We start from the raw sequence: 17,337 nt of genomic DNA, 5'->3' as shown, positions 1-17,337 counted from the left end.
TGCAGCCGCCCTGTGTGTGCACCAAGGATGACGTTGCCCCAGCCTGTCTGCACAAGGTTTCTGTATTCTTCACGGGACATGCCCAGAGTGGCCCTCTGCCCCTGGAATTACCTGGAAGTTGGGGTTGGGGTTGGGATACGGCAGCCAGGCCGAGCGGGAGTTCTCCTGGTACTTGAAGGGCCCGTTGAAGGCCTGGGAGATGGCGCTGAGGTTGAAGACGCACACAGCTGAGGCCGCAATGCTGTTCCTGCAAAGCCAAGGGAGAAAACAAAGACAGTCAGAGAGCCCAGCAGTGACCGCTGCCCTCCACCAGCCACGGAGAAGCAGCAGTGATGAGGAGGCAGTGTCAGACGCAGGAAGACCAGTTCCCTAAACCTCCCCAAGACCAAGTCAGAGCAGTGAGTGGGGCTTCCCTGGGATTTCTCTTTGAGCAAAAAACCATCTAGGTATTGAAACAAGACTCTTTACCAGATATGACACGTGTGATCCTGCCAGCTGGATTAATTCATTCAGCCAGAAGGGACAACAAGGGATCCTTAAGGGCTGTGTGTTTTGCCTTTCAAATTCTGGAAGAATGTGGCCATCGCCTGTGGTGGCTGCAGGCTCCCATCACTCCCGTGGGCCCCTCCCCCACTCACCACTTTAGCTGGCAGTGGGTAGAGACCTTTTCTTCTAAATCCCCTGGTATTTGTGTTTGTTTGTCATCCTTTAGAAATAATAAACTGGAAGTGTTTTGCAAAGAATGTCTGACAGACCCTTCATATTCTTTTTTTTTTAATTTAGAAAGGATTGTAAATTCAAAGGGTCAGAGAGAAAAATCTACCATGGCACTGCCATATGAAATCTTAAAGCCTTAACTTAGCATTCAGGCTCTGCAGAGAAAGTCGTAAATGGGAGGATTTAGAAGGTCCCGGTCCTTTGACTAAGCATGGAAACAGGTCAATATTTTTGGTTAAATTTGCATGTTAAGCTCAGCTCTGGTTTTCAGAGGGGAAGTGGAAAGAGAAAGAGGAACGTGAACTTATTTTCCATATTAATGTTCGGGATCAATATCTTGCCTACCTATAGCCACTGTTTGGTCACATCAAAGGCAAAGTCCCAGAAACTCCAGGACCAAAATTCCTGCCGTATATTTGTTTATTGACAGACCCTAGACAGGTGCTAGTGCTTCCTGTGGGATTTACTCCTGCCAGGCCAGGTGATCTTTATAAGGTAAGAGGGATTCAGACAAGGACACTGAGGCAGTCATAGTGAGGACATGACAATAGGCCACAGTCTGGGGAGCGGATGACACTTGAACCCCTGCAGTCTGGCTCTGGAGACCTGGCCGGGTGGGTATTTGTGTTTATTTGTCATCCTTTAGAAATGAGACCAGGAAGGGGATGGGGCTGTCACTAATTAGAATATCACCCTGAGCCTTCTGCTAACCACTGACAAGGACCACGGGGTTTCTGGAAGAGTCCACAAATCCTGAGAACAACCCCACTTTCCAGATGGATAAACAGCAGCACAGAGGGCACATCACGGCCAGCCCTCAGCACAGGCTACAGCATTAGGATTGCACTTTGCATGGGTCCCTGAGTTCACGACGTGATCCCACTGTCACACTACCTTCCTTACCCTCTCCCTATTAGAACCACACCTGGGATCACTCCTTCTCCCACTCTGAATGGGGCTGGCCTGGGCTCTGGTATCAGCCCAGAGCCTCCCCTGGATGTCCCAGTAGCTGCTGGTCAGTGTCACTCACTGTGTTGGGAGGACATTTCTTCCCAACTCCTGGCAAGGAGAAAGCATCAGTGGTGCAGTGTCCCCCTGCCCCTCGCACTTCACTTGCTGTGCTCTGTGGGTGGGCAGACCTGCAGAAGCACATGTCCACCTTCTCCAGGGTCTCCTGGCAGCAGGAGGCCAGCCCGGGGGTAGACTCCAGTGACCTTGTGAATGTATCTGCTTAAAGCTGGGCTCCGTATCAGTAAGTCCATCTGGTTAAGATTCCTGCAGCTGTTTGCTCCAACCTGGCTTCTCTCAGTAATCAAGGTAATCATTTGTCCTCATTTAATGCTGTTTATTTCTTGTTTGTGCCCCAAATGGATTAAAATGGCAGAAGACTCACTTAAGTGAGCCCATAAATGGGGGAACTTGAAGTTTTCTTCTATTTCACGATTACCGAAAGTTACTGGTAGAAAAGTGAAGTAAAAAAAAAAATAATAATCCTTCTAGTTCTTATTCTTCTTAGAAGGGAAAAAAATAAAACTTTTTTCCTAGCAGCACCAGCTTTACTGTCTAGATATCGATGTGCACTAAACTACGCTCTGTCCTATTCTCTATGCTACATACAGCTAGAATGCTGGGCCTTCATTTATAGATATCCAGAATAAGAGGTAACACCTTTAAAAATTCTATTGCAGTAGCAAACTGGTTCCTGCAGCTCAACTCTTAATCAAGTAGTTTAGGAAAATCTCACAGTCCTAGAGACAGAAATGAGTCAGAATAGGTCCTTCCCCGCTGTCCCCATTCTCCCAGGTGAGAAACCCTGAAAAGTGTGGAGGTAAACTGCAACTTCAAGCTACCGATCTAGCCTGTAATTCGGAGATGGGAAATTGCCAGCTACCTGAACCTCATTTTCTTTCAGTTAAGCCAGACTTCTCACAAAAGCACTCATCTGTTGGAAGGGTCAAATCAAGGCTGAGCCATAAAGGAAGGACAGGTGGGATACATCGTGGGATTAGAGATGGACGTATCAGAAAGAATCAGTGGGAATAGATTCCAGAGAGAAAGAGGAGGTAGGCACATGTTGAGTGACTTCTGTCATGGCTGCAATAAAGCACAGAGAACCTCACCTACAGTAATCTGAAACATTTCTGTGCCTCTCTGAATGGACTATTCACTACCTTGGAAAAGTTCAGGCAGAGGACTTTTGTAACTTTTGAAATTGGTGTTTTTGTTGTGGTCATTTTTTTTTTTTTTGCTCAGAGCCAGGGGAATCAACAGCTAAGTAAGCCAAGCCCCCATTGTGTGTAAAATTGATGTCAACTGAGCAACAGAACATTTATCTTGTGCAGCCTATACTACTCTTTAAACAAGGTTTGGGAAAGCAAATCAACTTCAGAAACCATAAATTGATTTTTTTTTTTTAAGAAACTTCTCCAGGAGTAAAAAATAACATCTGGGCTTGGAAAGCAGATTTGCAACAATAAGAATAGCCAATGGTGGAGGGGGCCGGGTGGGGTCATCCGTGCCACCTGCTTTTCTAACATCTAAGAAAGGAGAATGTGGAGTAAAATTTCAATCCAGTGAATCTAAACACTTACCAGGAGAAAGGGCAGGAGGAAAAGGCTAATGAGGAATAAAGGGACAGATAAAGTAAATGACTCTAGAAATATAATTCATGGGCACACTTCTGATGCCAGAGATAAAAAAAAAAAAATAAACTAAAAATATGCAGGGAGCTGAGCAAGCTTCATGCAGTAATCCACTGCCTGGTTTGTCCAGGACTAATGTTCCCCAGGATGCAAGGTAGTCATCAACACCCAAACCAGGCTAAGCATGGGCAAGCTGGGGCTAAGGGCCACCCACCTCATCTCTCAGCAATTTTTACCCTTTCAGATTTGGATTCTTTGCTCTGGAAACAAATACTTGACTTTTCTCAAAGTTGTTAGGTCTCCAGATGAGAGACTGCAAAGGTGATCCAGATGCCGGGCAAGCACAGCTCTGCCAATGTTGAGGGAGTGCCGCTTCTAGTCCCATGCGCTCTTTTTAGGTCTTATCACACCACCCAGAGCAACAGAGCAGTAAGGAACTGGGCACCACTCTACCAGAATGAAAGGGAATGAGTGCTTGGGAAACTTCAAATGCTTTGCCCAGCCATCCAAATACTGTCTGTTCTGATGGTAGGGATATTCCCAACAGAAAAGTGAGTGCTATGTTTTCAGGAACATTTTTTAAAGTATAATTTTCATTTAAGAAATAGTTGCCCAAATTAGCCATCTTCTATAGCAATGGTTTAAGTGCAACTATGGGGAAGTAAGAATGTGAGTTTCATACATAAGTCAGGGTTCAGGCAAGAATCATGTTATCTTAAAGATCAGATTTCCCCAACAATATGGCTTTCATTATGCACAAATGCATGACTTGTGTAGATGGAAAAAGAATCTAATATGTACCTGTATTCCCCAAAGTGCCCAGGACATACTCACAAATCAGAAAAGAACAATTTATCAGAATAATTTGATATTTCTGTTACCCAAAGACAGATCACAACTTTTTAGATTTATGTATATTTTCCTAATGCCAGTTTCACACAGTACAGATCTCTGCTTAACACTTAATTCATAGTGAAGTCTCTTTATATATATATATAAATTTTTTTTTTTTTGCTATTAGCCCAGTAAAATAAGAAAGACTACCTTTGAGGCAACTTTAAACCCTCAGAGATCAAGGAACAAAAGACTCATTCAGAATGAGGAAAAGAGAAGAAAAAGATGCTCTTTCCAGCTACATACACGTTGGTGGTGAAGATGCCATAGATGAGATCCAGCTCAGGTAGGAAGAACGTGCTCTGCAGCTCGTTGTAGTAGAAGGGCACCTCCCCGGGCCGGGAGCAGTTCAGGCGAGCCTTCATGAAGGTGGTCCAGGTGTCCTCCAGCAGGAAGCGCCCTCCGATGTCGTTCTTGCAGACCCGGGCAGCTCTGGAGAACACGGTCTTCCCACAGTCATGCTCCACGGCATTTTCTCGGAAGAAGAAGTAGGTGAAGTTTCCAATGTCATAGGAGGACACGAAGTTTGGCTCTGTGAGCGATAGGAAAGAAGAAAAATCTCAACATCCATATGTCATTCCTGATTTTACCTTGGCCTGCTCAGTATTTCTCCCAAGGAGACATGCTTCTGCTTAGACAACACCTGGACCTTACAGGACAAATGGGAAGCCCTGCGAGCAGCTTAATGGTCTGTGCTGCTGGGACACTCAGGGTCATGCCCAGGTTCCAATGACGGGCCATCAATACCGTGCTTCCACACTGCAGCACCCTGAGCTGGACCAGTGCCCAAGCTAGCATGACATCAATGCCATCAAAAGGCCAGGGGAGATTTGCAGAACAAATTAAAGCAATGTCTATTTCTTTGCTTGAAAAGTCTTACATCAACTTTGGAAACAGAGAACAAATAAGATTACAAAGGTGAAATTTGATTCAGAATATAGGAATCTTTAATTGTTTTTGCAGCACAAAAAATGCTCTGACTTTATATCCATGTGTATGACTTCAACATATTTTATCTGCTTTTAGTAAGACCTTACAATATTTTCCATTGGTGAAAAGTGAAACAAAAACTCAAACTGTAAGGTTAGTGCCCTGAATTAGCTTCAGCAATTCCTGTTACTATGGTGACAGTGTCACTAGGAGGCTGAAGCCTTGTTTTCCTATTCCTGGTCACTGATGGAACCACTGGGAGGAGACAAAGGTGTTGAGAGGAAGCCATTGTCTGGAAGCTCTCCAGTCTCATAAATGGCTTAAATAAGGGGATTGAGAATTGACAAAATTACGACAAAGCTTTTACTTAATCACCAAGCTCATTAGGAATTAGGAAATACAGATTACCAACCGAATCTCACATATTACATTGAAAGTATTCTCTTTCTAACTTCCTGTTTGAGAAGGAAGAGGCAAAAAGAGATGATGGATACCCTATAGACACTGATATGTCCCAATATGTATCTTTAAAACTGTCATAATCAGGTTTGATTCTCATGCATTTCTCTCATTCATTCAGCAAGTGTCCGAATTTTATAGTACAATTAGTGTAATTATGGCAATAACCTTTGGTGTTCAAAATTAATGAAATATACAGACAACAGCTATATCCACAAGGACACATTTTCAGGGATAGTTTGTAGGAGCAATTCCATTGACCTTGCACCTTACCAGATACAACTGTACTGTGCCAATAAACAGGCTATTGGCTGGACAACTGGAAATATGTCTGGCTGCAAGACAAGACATTAGCATTTAAGGCAGGCCTGAAACACAGACAGGGACTTCAAACACTGGCACGGAGTTGACACTGACTGAATCCTCTTCTATTTTATTCATCAAGACTGTTGCCAATTTCCAAACAGTCTATCCATCTATCTATCTGGCTAGCTAGCTAGCTATGTATATATCTTCAATGTCATCCACAAAATGTTTTCATATGACTGCACATTTTAAAAATGTAAAGCATTCTAAATGATTCCCATGGCTGTGCAGTTCCCTTCAGGTTGTTACACTGTTCCTAAGTACATTAAATCATATACAGAGATTTTTGAAGAGAATTAATTTAATTTATAAGCTGTCAAAAATATTCTTAAATCACTATTACGTTATCCTGAAATAGGTAGTTTTTTGTTGTTGTTGTTTTGTTTTTTAAAAAGACACACTAGGCAGTTGGTACATGCCTGTAATTCCAGTGCCTTAGGAGGCTGAGGCAAGAAGATCAGAAGTTCAAGTTCAGGCTCAGCTATTCAGGTGTCTCAAAATTCAAGAAAAATAAATAAATAAAAAGGATTGGGGGATGTGGCTTAGTGATAAAACATCCCTGAGTTCAACTCCAAGTTCCAAAAACAAAAACAAAACCCAGAACTGCATTAAAACATATGAGAAGACTATTATATTCATTATTATTACTGTATAATTTAGGATCCTGGAGAGATACTCACAAATACAACAGGTGGCATATCTGAAAAATTTTTTTTAATATAAGGAAAGTATTGGAGAGTTTTGAATCCAGATTCCCTATGAGTCTCCAAGATAATTACTCACAAAAGCAGACCCCAAAACCAAACCTATATTTCATGTCTAAAGAAAATAATCACTTGAATGTATAATTATGAAAGGGGAGGCTGAATCATTTCAGAATAGGTCCTAAACCTAGGGATGCAAAGCCAGATTATAGTTCCAGCACTTTATTAAAACGAAAAAGTCATCGTCATCATCAACAATAACAACAAACCATCTAAAATGGGGAACATAAAAACGACCTTGGGGGCAGGGTCTGTGTGACCTGGAGCTGTCACCAGCACTGGTGCATGAGGCAGAGTGCACCCAGATCTATCAAAACCCTCACCAGTACCCACTTCTGCTGGTAACATGGAGACAAGCAGCACAAAATGGGAGTGATGAATACTTCATTATCTAAGAAGTCATAAGCAGGAAAACCACCATGAAGGATAGATGACCAGTCGTGGTTTCTTCCAGCTGGTCTGTGTGTGATAAAAAGTGTTTGTGGATTCTGCTGAGCCATGCTGAGCTTGGTCTTTTACATTCATGTGCTCACCAAACCCACAAGAGTCAGAGGCAGTGCTGTGTTCTTCCCAGTGCATAACTGAGCACACTGAAGCCCAGAGGTTTAACAGTTCACCCAAGTTCACACCACTAGCTACTGGGCTGGGAGGGAGTAGGGATGTCTGAATCCAGAGGGTGTGAGCCCAGAGCCTATTCATGTACCATCATGCTGCACTGGAAAAATACTAGTCTGAAAGAAACAATCTGCCATGCTTCCTATGTTTAATGGTAGGATTGGACTTCTGGACATGCATGATGTCGGATAGAGGGTCATCACACCCATGGAGAGTGCTACGGGCTTCACATAGGCACAGACTGAGGAACGTTTTACAATGAATTACAGGGAAGATAAATGACCAGCTACCAGGGATATTAGGGATGAAACAAAAAGAAAAGGTAGGAATAAGAGGTCAACAATTCAAGGGCTTATTAAATAAGAATATGGCTGGGAAATGTTTGATCAGGACCAGAGCAGGTTTTCGCATGGTGTCTCTATTGCCCTGTCAGCAAGTGAGTCTTAGGGGCTGTTCATGTTCATTGTCCACTCCACTGAAATGTCTCCCATGAAGATGTCTCAGATAAAGGAAATACTAAGGAATGGAAGGTGGTGTGGCTCTTTCCATAGCAAGCCTCCCTCTCTCCAAGTCTTCAAGCCAATTTTATAAGGTGACCATTGTGCATGTCAGATAGAAATGCTCAAATTCATTTTGTCTTGCTTCTTGTTTAGAACACAGAGAAGTTGTGCTCAGTGTATAGTGTATGCTATTCTCTAATTCATCACAACACAGGTCAGGTCAGCTGGGGAGCTGAACTACATTTGGAAGCACATTCAGCTGCCCCTCAGGGATTCTTTGGGTTGACCACAGGCCCCTGACAGTGTGACCTGCTATTAAATCAGGAAGTTCCATTTCTTGGAAGGCAGAGCCTCTTGAAATTCAGCCAGCATCCCATTCCTCTTCCAAGGACAGTGAAAAAGCAGGAATAATGGTTAAGCAGTCAAACATCTCTTGTATTTATAGATATAAATCTGGAGGAAGGAGGTGTTTGGATCTCGTCAGGAAGGATAATAAGATGCATATTGTTTTCCTCCCATTATTTAGTTCTGTGTCTTGTTAAAAGGCAATTCACTACAAACTAGTATCTGTCACTCCTGAACGAACTGAACAAGTCATATATCAGGCTTGCCTCCTTGTCTACGGCAAACATGGGCTCACAAAAGCAGATCTCAGAGAGCCTTTACAACTTAGCATCACCAGAGCCACAGATGAACAGAAGGTGTGGGGCTAGTTCAGAATAAAAGCAGCCATGGGTCTATGCCAGCTTATATAGAAATATACGCATGGAGAAGATGATTTTCCTCATGTTTGTAAAACAAGTTGAGTTACAGGTGAGAGTGCCATATAAAATATGCCAGGTTAATAAGAATTATGAATCATGAAATAAAATTTTTATTTTACATCTTCACTTAGAGTAATGACCATGCAGATGGGAGTACTGAGAAGCTACATTATAAATAAACATGAGAGATTAGATGAAGGATAAAAATTTTGAGATTTTGACCAAGTAAAAACACATTCTGAGCATCTGAAGCCTCTACTGTGCACTCTTTCTATTCCAAAGCCTAGAACATCAATATGGGGGTGCCCTATGTTCAATCAATGAACAGATCACTCATAACTTGTGGATATATCAAGAAACATTTATCTAAATGAATGAGAATGGATATTAAAAACAAAATGAATTCTAAGTTTCCAGCTCTACAAAAATCTTACTAGAACCAAAATCCATCACAAAATTATTTTGCACTTCAAAAGTCCACCCAGAAAGACACATGTCAAAAGGAAGTTAAAAATGACTTGGCACAGTACCCACACAAGTATAGCTCTGCCCTGGACTGAACTATCAATGTCAGGCATGCTCTGTCGTCCTGTATGAGAATGGAGGCACTGACGACCTGCTTTGCCAGACTTTAAGATTAAAGGGACTGGTACATAGTAGGATCACAATAGATTTTGGCTATTGATATTGGTTCATGATTGGCTCTTGGTGTACTTTTGGATTATTTGTATTTAATAGAACCTCAGTTAATCAAAATGATGAAGCATACATGTATCAAGTGTAAGATGATTAGAACCTAAAAAGCATAGATAGAGCCATGCTGGGCTTCACAGCCAGCCACAGGGTTTCTGTTCCCTAATTTGTTGGCGTTGATCCCCATGAAACCAGGTCAATGCACATTTATAGATTTTTCAGACACTCTTTTATTGTGTACATTATTTCCTTTGTCACAGCCAAAGAAGAATGTGTTGTAGGGGCTGGGAGTCTTATTTCATTTAGGTATTTATGAAGACTGGATAATTCAAGTGAAATTAAATTTATTGTGGTTTTAAAACCATGGGGGGAACCAACATTCTTTCCCTGGGCTTTCCACTAAAAGGCAAACAGATGAGTAGAGAGGTGGAAGATAACCACAGTTTCACGTGTGTGGTGTGTATGTAGGTGTGCGCACGTCACATACATGCAGTACTGAGGTGCATGTATACATGGCTCAACACTTCCACCTGCTGGCTAGATGAACTGAGTCAAGTTATCGAATGGCCTGTTTTTTTTTTTGTTTTAGGACTGCAACACTCCACATGAAGGGTCACAGTGTGAATCAAAGCCAAGGTATGTCAGGGGCTTAGTACTTGCTTGGCCATTATCCAGGTGTAAATAATCATCTCACTAAATAAATTAATATAAAACACGCTGGTTAAATGATCACCTGCATTTGACCAAGTAAAAACACATCTGAGCATCTGAAGCCTCTACTGTGCACTCTTTCTATTCCAAAGCCTAGAACATCAATATGGGGGTGCCCTATGTTCAATCAATAAACAGATCACTCATAAGTTGTTGATGTATCAAGAAACATTTATCTAAATGAATGAGAATGGATATTAAAAACAAAAAAGAATTCTAAGTTTCCAGCTCTAACTCCTCAACTATCATTCTGCACATCAAATGACAGCTCTCCATTCCTTTCAGTGAGTCTGGGACCAGACACGGTGGCAGGGACTATGCTACAGACTAAGCCCTGAATGCCAGTCAAAGGACACCTGGTCACCAGGGGCTTACTGACCCACTCCTCTGGGCTGTCCTCAGCTCTCAGTATTCCTTGGTCAACTGATAGATATGGCCCCTTCCCTCAAGAACAGTGTGAGGAAATAAAAAAAACCAGAGACCGATAATGTTTGCATGATATATCAGGACATCAAGGACCAGCTCAGGGAGGTGAATTTGAGAGTTAGGAAAAAGGTCATCAGGGAAAGGGCAGGTTGAGGTGTGGAAAAGGCCAGTCAAAAGCTGGTAATCAAGCCTGCTGGAGGGGCCATCAGCCTGGGAGAAGACCTAAGCACAGTCAGGAACGGAACGATCGATCCACAGGACAGGAGGCGGGAGGCCAGGAATCCCCAGTGAGGAGTGGGGACTTCAGTGGCCTCTGGGGATGCTCCAATTCCTGTGTGTGGTGCGGGTGACGGGGCGGGGGATGGAGCCCAGTGCATCCTGGGTTACCATTCACACTGCCGCGTGGCAGTGAAGCCCCAGGTGCCTCATTCACTGGGCCTCCTGGCAGACAGACAGCCACCACAGAAACACTCAAAGTAGGTCTGGAGCAGTTTTGTTTCCTCCATTTTTCAAAGGGGATTATGGCCTGTTGCAAATGTGTGATTTACCCGGAGTTGCTGATTTGAGAATGTACAACTTGCCCACTGCACTGCCTCCTCCCCAAAGGAAAACCACCGTCTCTGCATGAGCATCGGCCTGTGTGTCCAAAACCCACACCTGGAGTCCCCCATCTCTTAAAGTCTACAGGAGTGTCGTGAATTAGGCATCTTTCTAAAGTTCCAGATGGAAGGACAGACATCATCTTTCTAAAGTTCCAGCTGGAAAGACAGCTTGTCTCCATTCCAAAGCCTCCGGCGGCCTTTCCATACTTCTCATAAAAATCTACCAAATCACACATTCTTAGGCTCAGTGAGCTAAATATTATTTTATAAAAATACCTAAATATTTTTAAAATAGAAAATTTCCATTTGCCACATCCATTTTTTTTTTTCCTGGCAGACATTTAAAATTTTAGATTCACTCATTTTAAGAAGGAACAATTTATTTCACAACATAGGCACTCATGTTTTTTTTTTTTTTAAATTGGAAGATCAACTTGAATATAAGGATACAAGAAATGTTTTAATGCCTATAAAATAGTTTAAAAGACTAACAGAACAACAAGTAAGATTTCTTTGAAAAATACACTGAGCTCTGTAACATGATTCAGTTTCTCAACAAGCTGTAACAGAATCAATAGACCAATGTGGTGGATACAGCTTAGTCTCTTGCATGGATCAGGTTCAAAAAAAAGAAATCACAACATGGAGAGTCCACAATCCAACTTTCCAAACCACAGGTGAACAAATGGGGAAGGCCATAACCTGGGGGAAAGCAAAACATTTAACTGGACGTTAGGGAGACAACCTGCGGACGGACGTGCATAGACTGGCAACCCATAAACTGTATGTTCTCTGGACAATGAATGCTCAGCGGTTTCTCAGGTTGTTCTCATGGGTGCTGGGAATTGCCAACGTGTTATATTCTCCAGCGTGAGGCCTTCTCTGCATGGCACTTTTCGTGCAATCTCCCTGTGACTCTGTATGGAGTTCATGCCTTACCCCCAAAATACTTTAGTGGCAAAGGGAAGGCATCATTCATCCACTTGAAAAGTGCAGGTTGAAAATACCAGTTTACAAATGACTTACTGGCAAGAAAAGAACCATCATCCAATACTAAAAGGGATCCACACGGCTCCCTAGCTTTCAGATGCTAATGTTCAATGAATTTCATCACACTGTTTTCAAAGAGCACCCTAAGAACTGATTTCAACATATTACTTACTAAACTTGTACCTAGAAAGGGCTGTGTTAAATCACCCCACAGGTTTGTCTTCATAAGTTTAATGATTCCAGCTCATTAGATCCTTTATTTGATGCTTGAATAATCAAGAAAAGGCTCAATCATTCCCACATCCCTGTCCCATGGTGGCTTGTACATCATGGTATGCACATTAGGAGAGACAGAGGTCCCCTGTGATGTGAGCATTTCCTAAATGTTGACTAAACAAAGCAGAGGCTGGGATCACACTATGGGGGAGGCTGCATGCTATGGGGCAGATCTGCTTTCAAACTCTACCTCTGGTTTACACCAGGCAAGACCCCTACAGTGGTGAATCCCTCTGAGCCCTGGAGCACTCATCCACAGAAAGACAATGCAGCCTCCCTTGAAGCAAGGTGTGGAGAATTAGAGGTGACCTGTGAGTGGGGTCTCCCATCTGTTATAAACAGTCATTATAACTCCTCCTTGGGCCTGGGGTAATAACTGGAGATAACAAGGTTGTAACACTTGCACCAACAGGCAGATGATATGAAGGAAGGCCATTTATTTTAAAATGACTTTTGACCTAGTGAAGATGATCAGGTTTGGTCTGCATCACAATTTTCAAAACATACCCCTCCCAACAGCACTGACAATCTGCCCAGGGCCTTCTGATAGAGGACACTGTCCAGCCTGAAAATGAGAAAACTGTGTCACATGACCCACAACTTGCTTGACACGTTTTAAATCCTATCTATCCCCCCACACCCCACCCCCGACCCTAGCCAGTTAAATTTCTGAGTTCACGACTGCATCCATTCCCAGCATCTCCCCAGATGCCTATCTGGTAAAATTCCAAACTAGGCTGCTGACTCTGAAATCTTATTTTGTTCTGGTTTTACAGAGCTGCTTCTTGTCCTTGCCACTCACTGCATTCCCAGCCCTCATTTGTCTTTATTTTGCTTGTTTTTTTCTTCAGTTCCAATTGTGAATTTCCAGCTACAGGAATGTTGTCAGTTCAGAGAGCACCAGGGATTTACACCCTGGGGTGCTTTTGCCAAACACGCTCTCACTTTACCCAGGATGGAGCCTTGCACAGTCCATACTTCTGCTGTTGAACATTCCAATTGAGTCAAATGTATGAAAGATGATATATCATGAGCTTTGTAATGTTTTGAACAACCAATAAAACAACAACAACAACAAAAACATTAGTGTCTGATCCTAGGGTGAGGAGCGGAGCCCAGAGAGGAGCTCCTTTTAAAACCAGCACAAGTGACTTCTCCTCAAGGTACACAGAGGGGGTTTTCTTCCTCCCAGTAAGTGACCTTTAATAATTAGAAAGCCAGTAATTGTATTTAAATACCTCAAAGAGTCCTCATGAGGCTAGGGTAGCCGAGCGCCATCAATGTATCTCAGGCCAGGGGTCTTCAAGATGGTTACCAAAAGAGTCATGTTTTCTTAACTAGAAACGTAGTAGCTATAAGAAACAATCCTGCTAAAATGAGAATGCTTCTGAATTTCCAGGGAGTCCTTCTCCACAGGAGGTCACAGCTGGGATCTCAGAGAACAGAAGGCTTAGAGTTTCCTGATCCACCCAGGGGGGCAGCAAGCATTTCCCCCAGAGAAAGAAAATGAGCAGGTGGCAGAGTGTTAGAGGATCATATCCCTGTCAAGATTCACACAGTTAGTCAAGTGCATCTTGAGGTAATGTCTTCAAGTTCCTACTGAGGGTTGATGTTGTGCCCAAGCATTAGTTCCCCACAGAACTCACAGGATTCACACAATACTACTGTGGACACACCACGTTTCCCCTCCCCCCTACACTTTTGGTGAGTTTATTGTTTCCTTAATTTGACTACCATTTTCTTGAAGGCATACTTTACAGCTTCTCTATTTTAAGCATCAACCATTAAACATTTATTATCCTCCTTTACAGTAATCATTTAATAAGGGTCACTAACGATTGATATTTTAATGCATTAAAGCTGTAAAGGAATTTCTCTAAACACATAAATTCATTTTAAGAGTGATTTGGGCACAAGGGAAAATCTGACCTTAAAACATGAATTCATTTTCAAACACATACCTCAATGTTCCAGATTCCTCCAGAATGTTATCCAATTTCAAACACGTTGCCTTTGAAAAGTGAATAAGTAATGGCTGAAAGGGGTTCCCAAACAAAATGGGAGTTTAAAAGGAACATTTTTTTTTTCAAATGCTTGAAATTGAGTCAGTTTCAAGCATAAAAATGTTTGGGGAGGGGCTTTTACTTGTTTTAAATTCTGGAATACAATTAATAGAATATTTACCTTTATTTCACAACAATATTCATATTTTGCTTTTTGTGAAATGTGCTTATTTCTTACTCATTCAACCGATGCTGACTAAGCAATGCTGATCAAGCCTTGACTGGGCTTCTGGCTCTGAGTAAGATAACTGAGCCCATGAAAGTGGCTCATGTACAATTTCTGTCCTCAAGGAATTAATAAACTAGTGGGGGAAACTAAGAAATAACTGTTCCCCCATGTCTTGGCCTGCTCAGGCTGCTATAATAAAAATACCAGGGTAGGTTCCCCCCGCCCCAATGCTGAGAGTTGCATGCAGGGCAAGTGTTCTCTTATAGAACTATACCCCAGGCCCCGAGGGGAACTTACAAACAAAAGACACATTTCCTTCCAGCTCTTCAGGCTCTAAAGTTCCCAGTTAAGTTTCCTTTAGACTCAGTATCTGCTGAGGGCCTGCTTTCGGGTTCACACGGTGGAGAATTCAGGCAGCCTTTCTTAAGAGCTCTAGCCCCAGACATGAGGGTCCCATTCCCATAGCTACTCACATCCCAAAGGCTGTGACACCCAGACTCACATCCCACATCCTGGTGGCATCACATTGGGGGTTGCTTCAGTATGAATTTTGGGAGCACGCCAATGACATTAATTCATTTATTTAAAAAATATTTACTGAGTGCTTGCTATTTGTCCAGCACTGCTGTAAGCATGTAAAATAACTCAGCATACAGAATATACAAGCTCCAGCCACCGGGACCGTTCATTCTGGTTGCAGAAGGAGGTGATGAGATTGCAATGGATAAGGTTAACACTGAGCGTGGAAAGAGGTCCTGAGGACAGACAGGAGAGGGCCTGGCTTTAAAGTAAGGGGGCCAGGGTATAGCCCCGTGGCAAAGGTGACATCTGGGCAAAGACTTGTAGAGTTGAAGCAGCTGGGTGGCTGGCTGAGGGGCAGAGCTGTTGGTTAGAACAGGGACTGGCACACTCCAACACCTGCCCCAGATCCGACCTGCAGTGTGTTTTGTGTTGAAGTTTTATCAGCACCCAGCCACGCTCATGCATGCCCTGGCATTGGCTGCTTCCGTTCTACAATGGTGGAAGTGAAAAGCTGCAAGGAGATCATATGGACAGCAAAGCCTACCATATTTCATCTGTGGCCCTTTGTAGAAAGCGTTTGCTGGCCCCTGGAAGAGAAGTAAGAGCCAGAGCCACTGTGCAGCCTTTCAGAGGCTGAGACCAAGGCAGCGAGAAGCCGGTCAAGGAGAAAAGGGCAGGGAGGGCATGGGCAGCCAGCTGCTGGCATTGTGCCTTTCTCCTCAGGTGAAATGGAGGATTTTGTAGACCAGGGGCAGGAGAAGCACAAGAGTCCCTATGCTGTGCAAGCAGGTGCAACCATGCACTGTGCCAAGAAGGGACAGGATAGACTCAAGTGGGTCTCAGGAAACAACCTTCAAGGCAAGCCACGGAGAAACAGGAATTCACCAGGAGGCAAAAAGAGGGCAGAAAAAATACCCTGTGCATGGTGAGGAGGCAGGACATTCCCAGGAACTTCACATGGCTCCATGTAGGACACCAGAGAGCACGTGGGTCTGTAAGAGGCAGGCAGACCAGGTCATACCAGCCAGGTAAGAGGACACAGACAAAATTTGCAAAGGCACCCAGAGCCCTGGCCATCCCTGTTCTCCCTCTCTGTACCAGTCTGTGCTACAGTTGATGGAACAGCCTCACCTGGGTCACCGTGCACAGGTGCCGGTAAGACACCTGTCCGTCACTGTGTAATCAGTGGAAATTTTAGCTGATGTAGGAAATTGCACTGTACTCTAAGAAATTGTACCTGGAACTCTGGTATTAGGTCCTGGGATGTGGATTGCTAAAGGAAGGTTGAGGAACCATACCAGATAGTTTTGTTGGGGTTCTGGGAGATAAGACGGGAAGATTAGAAGTTGGCAGATCCTTCCTCGGAGCTCCCTGTGTCCAAATAGGACATCACCATGAACAGGTGGATCCCATCATCTGCCTGAAGATTAGCCTTGAAGTACCAGAGATCCTGAGAGACTGGAGTCTCTCAATGGCCACAGCCTAGCATGTCCTGGCCATATCTGAACAGATGTCCTCTCTGCCTATGTGCTTGTCTTGGCCTGGAGGGTCCGGGCAGTCATTTCTGCCAGCTCCTCACTGCGTCCTCTGAGGGAGTGATTCTAGTGTGGAAGGAGCAAGGCAAGGTGCATGGTGCAGACATGCATGGGGAGAGGTTCCCTTCCCGAGATCCTGGGGTGGGAAGGCTACACTGAGAATGGAAGCAGTTCTAGGGAATGTATTTCCACACCAGTGCTCTGCAGGGGGGGACAAAGAAACAGGGGCAAACCCTCTCCACCTTTGGCAAAGCAGACAGAGAGCTCTCTTCTTCCTGCCCAGTGACTTCTTACGCTACTGAAAACCAGAAGGCGACATTGTCTGCCAAGAGAGGAAGATGCGCCTGATTGGGAAGCCCAAGAGACAGACACAGTGACCCTGCAGCACAGGAGGGAGGTGAGATGGTTGCCAGAACGTGAGGCATGGTGGCTCTCGTTTCCACCTGGGAGCGTTTCTTTGTTAGACAGTGATATGGGGTAGGTTGTGTCCCCTCGAAACCGATATTAAAGTCCTAACCTCCCTTTTGTATGAACATGACCTTATTTAAAAAGTGTCTTTGCAGATGTCACCTAGTTAAAATGAGGTCCATAGGGTGGCTCTAGCCCAATGACTGGTGTCTTCTAAGGAGAGAGGACTTTACACAGAGACACACAGGAAGATGGCCATGTGACCATGGAGGCAGAGACAGGAGTGCCACC

The 17,337-nt window shown here is 43.7% G+C and overlaps 1 protein-coding gene across 2 annotated transcripts in view; it reads right to left on the bottom strand.

Moving 5' to 3' along the window:
• Sema5a (semaphorin 5A) overlaps positions 1-17,337 on the bottom strand; it is a 450,631-nt gene that overhangs the window by 132,408 nt on the left and 300,886 nt on the right. For both annotated transcript variants that reach the window (XM_071612704.1, XM_027943895.3), the window contains exons 9-10: positions 4,500-4,785; positions 112-247 (exon numbers count right to left, since the gene is read on the bottom strand). In XM_071612704.1, the coding sequence (XP_071468805.1) occupies positions 112-247; positions 4,500-4,785 (422 nt within the window). The remainder of the gene's footprint in view (positions 1-111; positions 248-4,499; positions 4,786-17,337) is intronic.

This window comes from Marmota flaviventris, chromosome 5, assembly GCF_047511675.1.
Source record: "Marmota flaviventris isolate mMarFla1 chromosome 5, mMarFla1.hap1, whole genome shotgun sequence".
NCBI lineage: Eukaryota > Metazoa > Chordata > Mammalia > Rodentia > Sciuridae > Marmota > Marmota flaviventris.
Note: the sequence above shows the minus strand (reverse complement) of the source record. Positions and strands in the feature narration are given on the sequence as shown.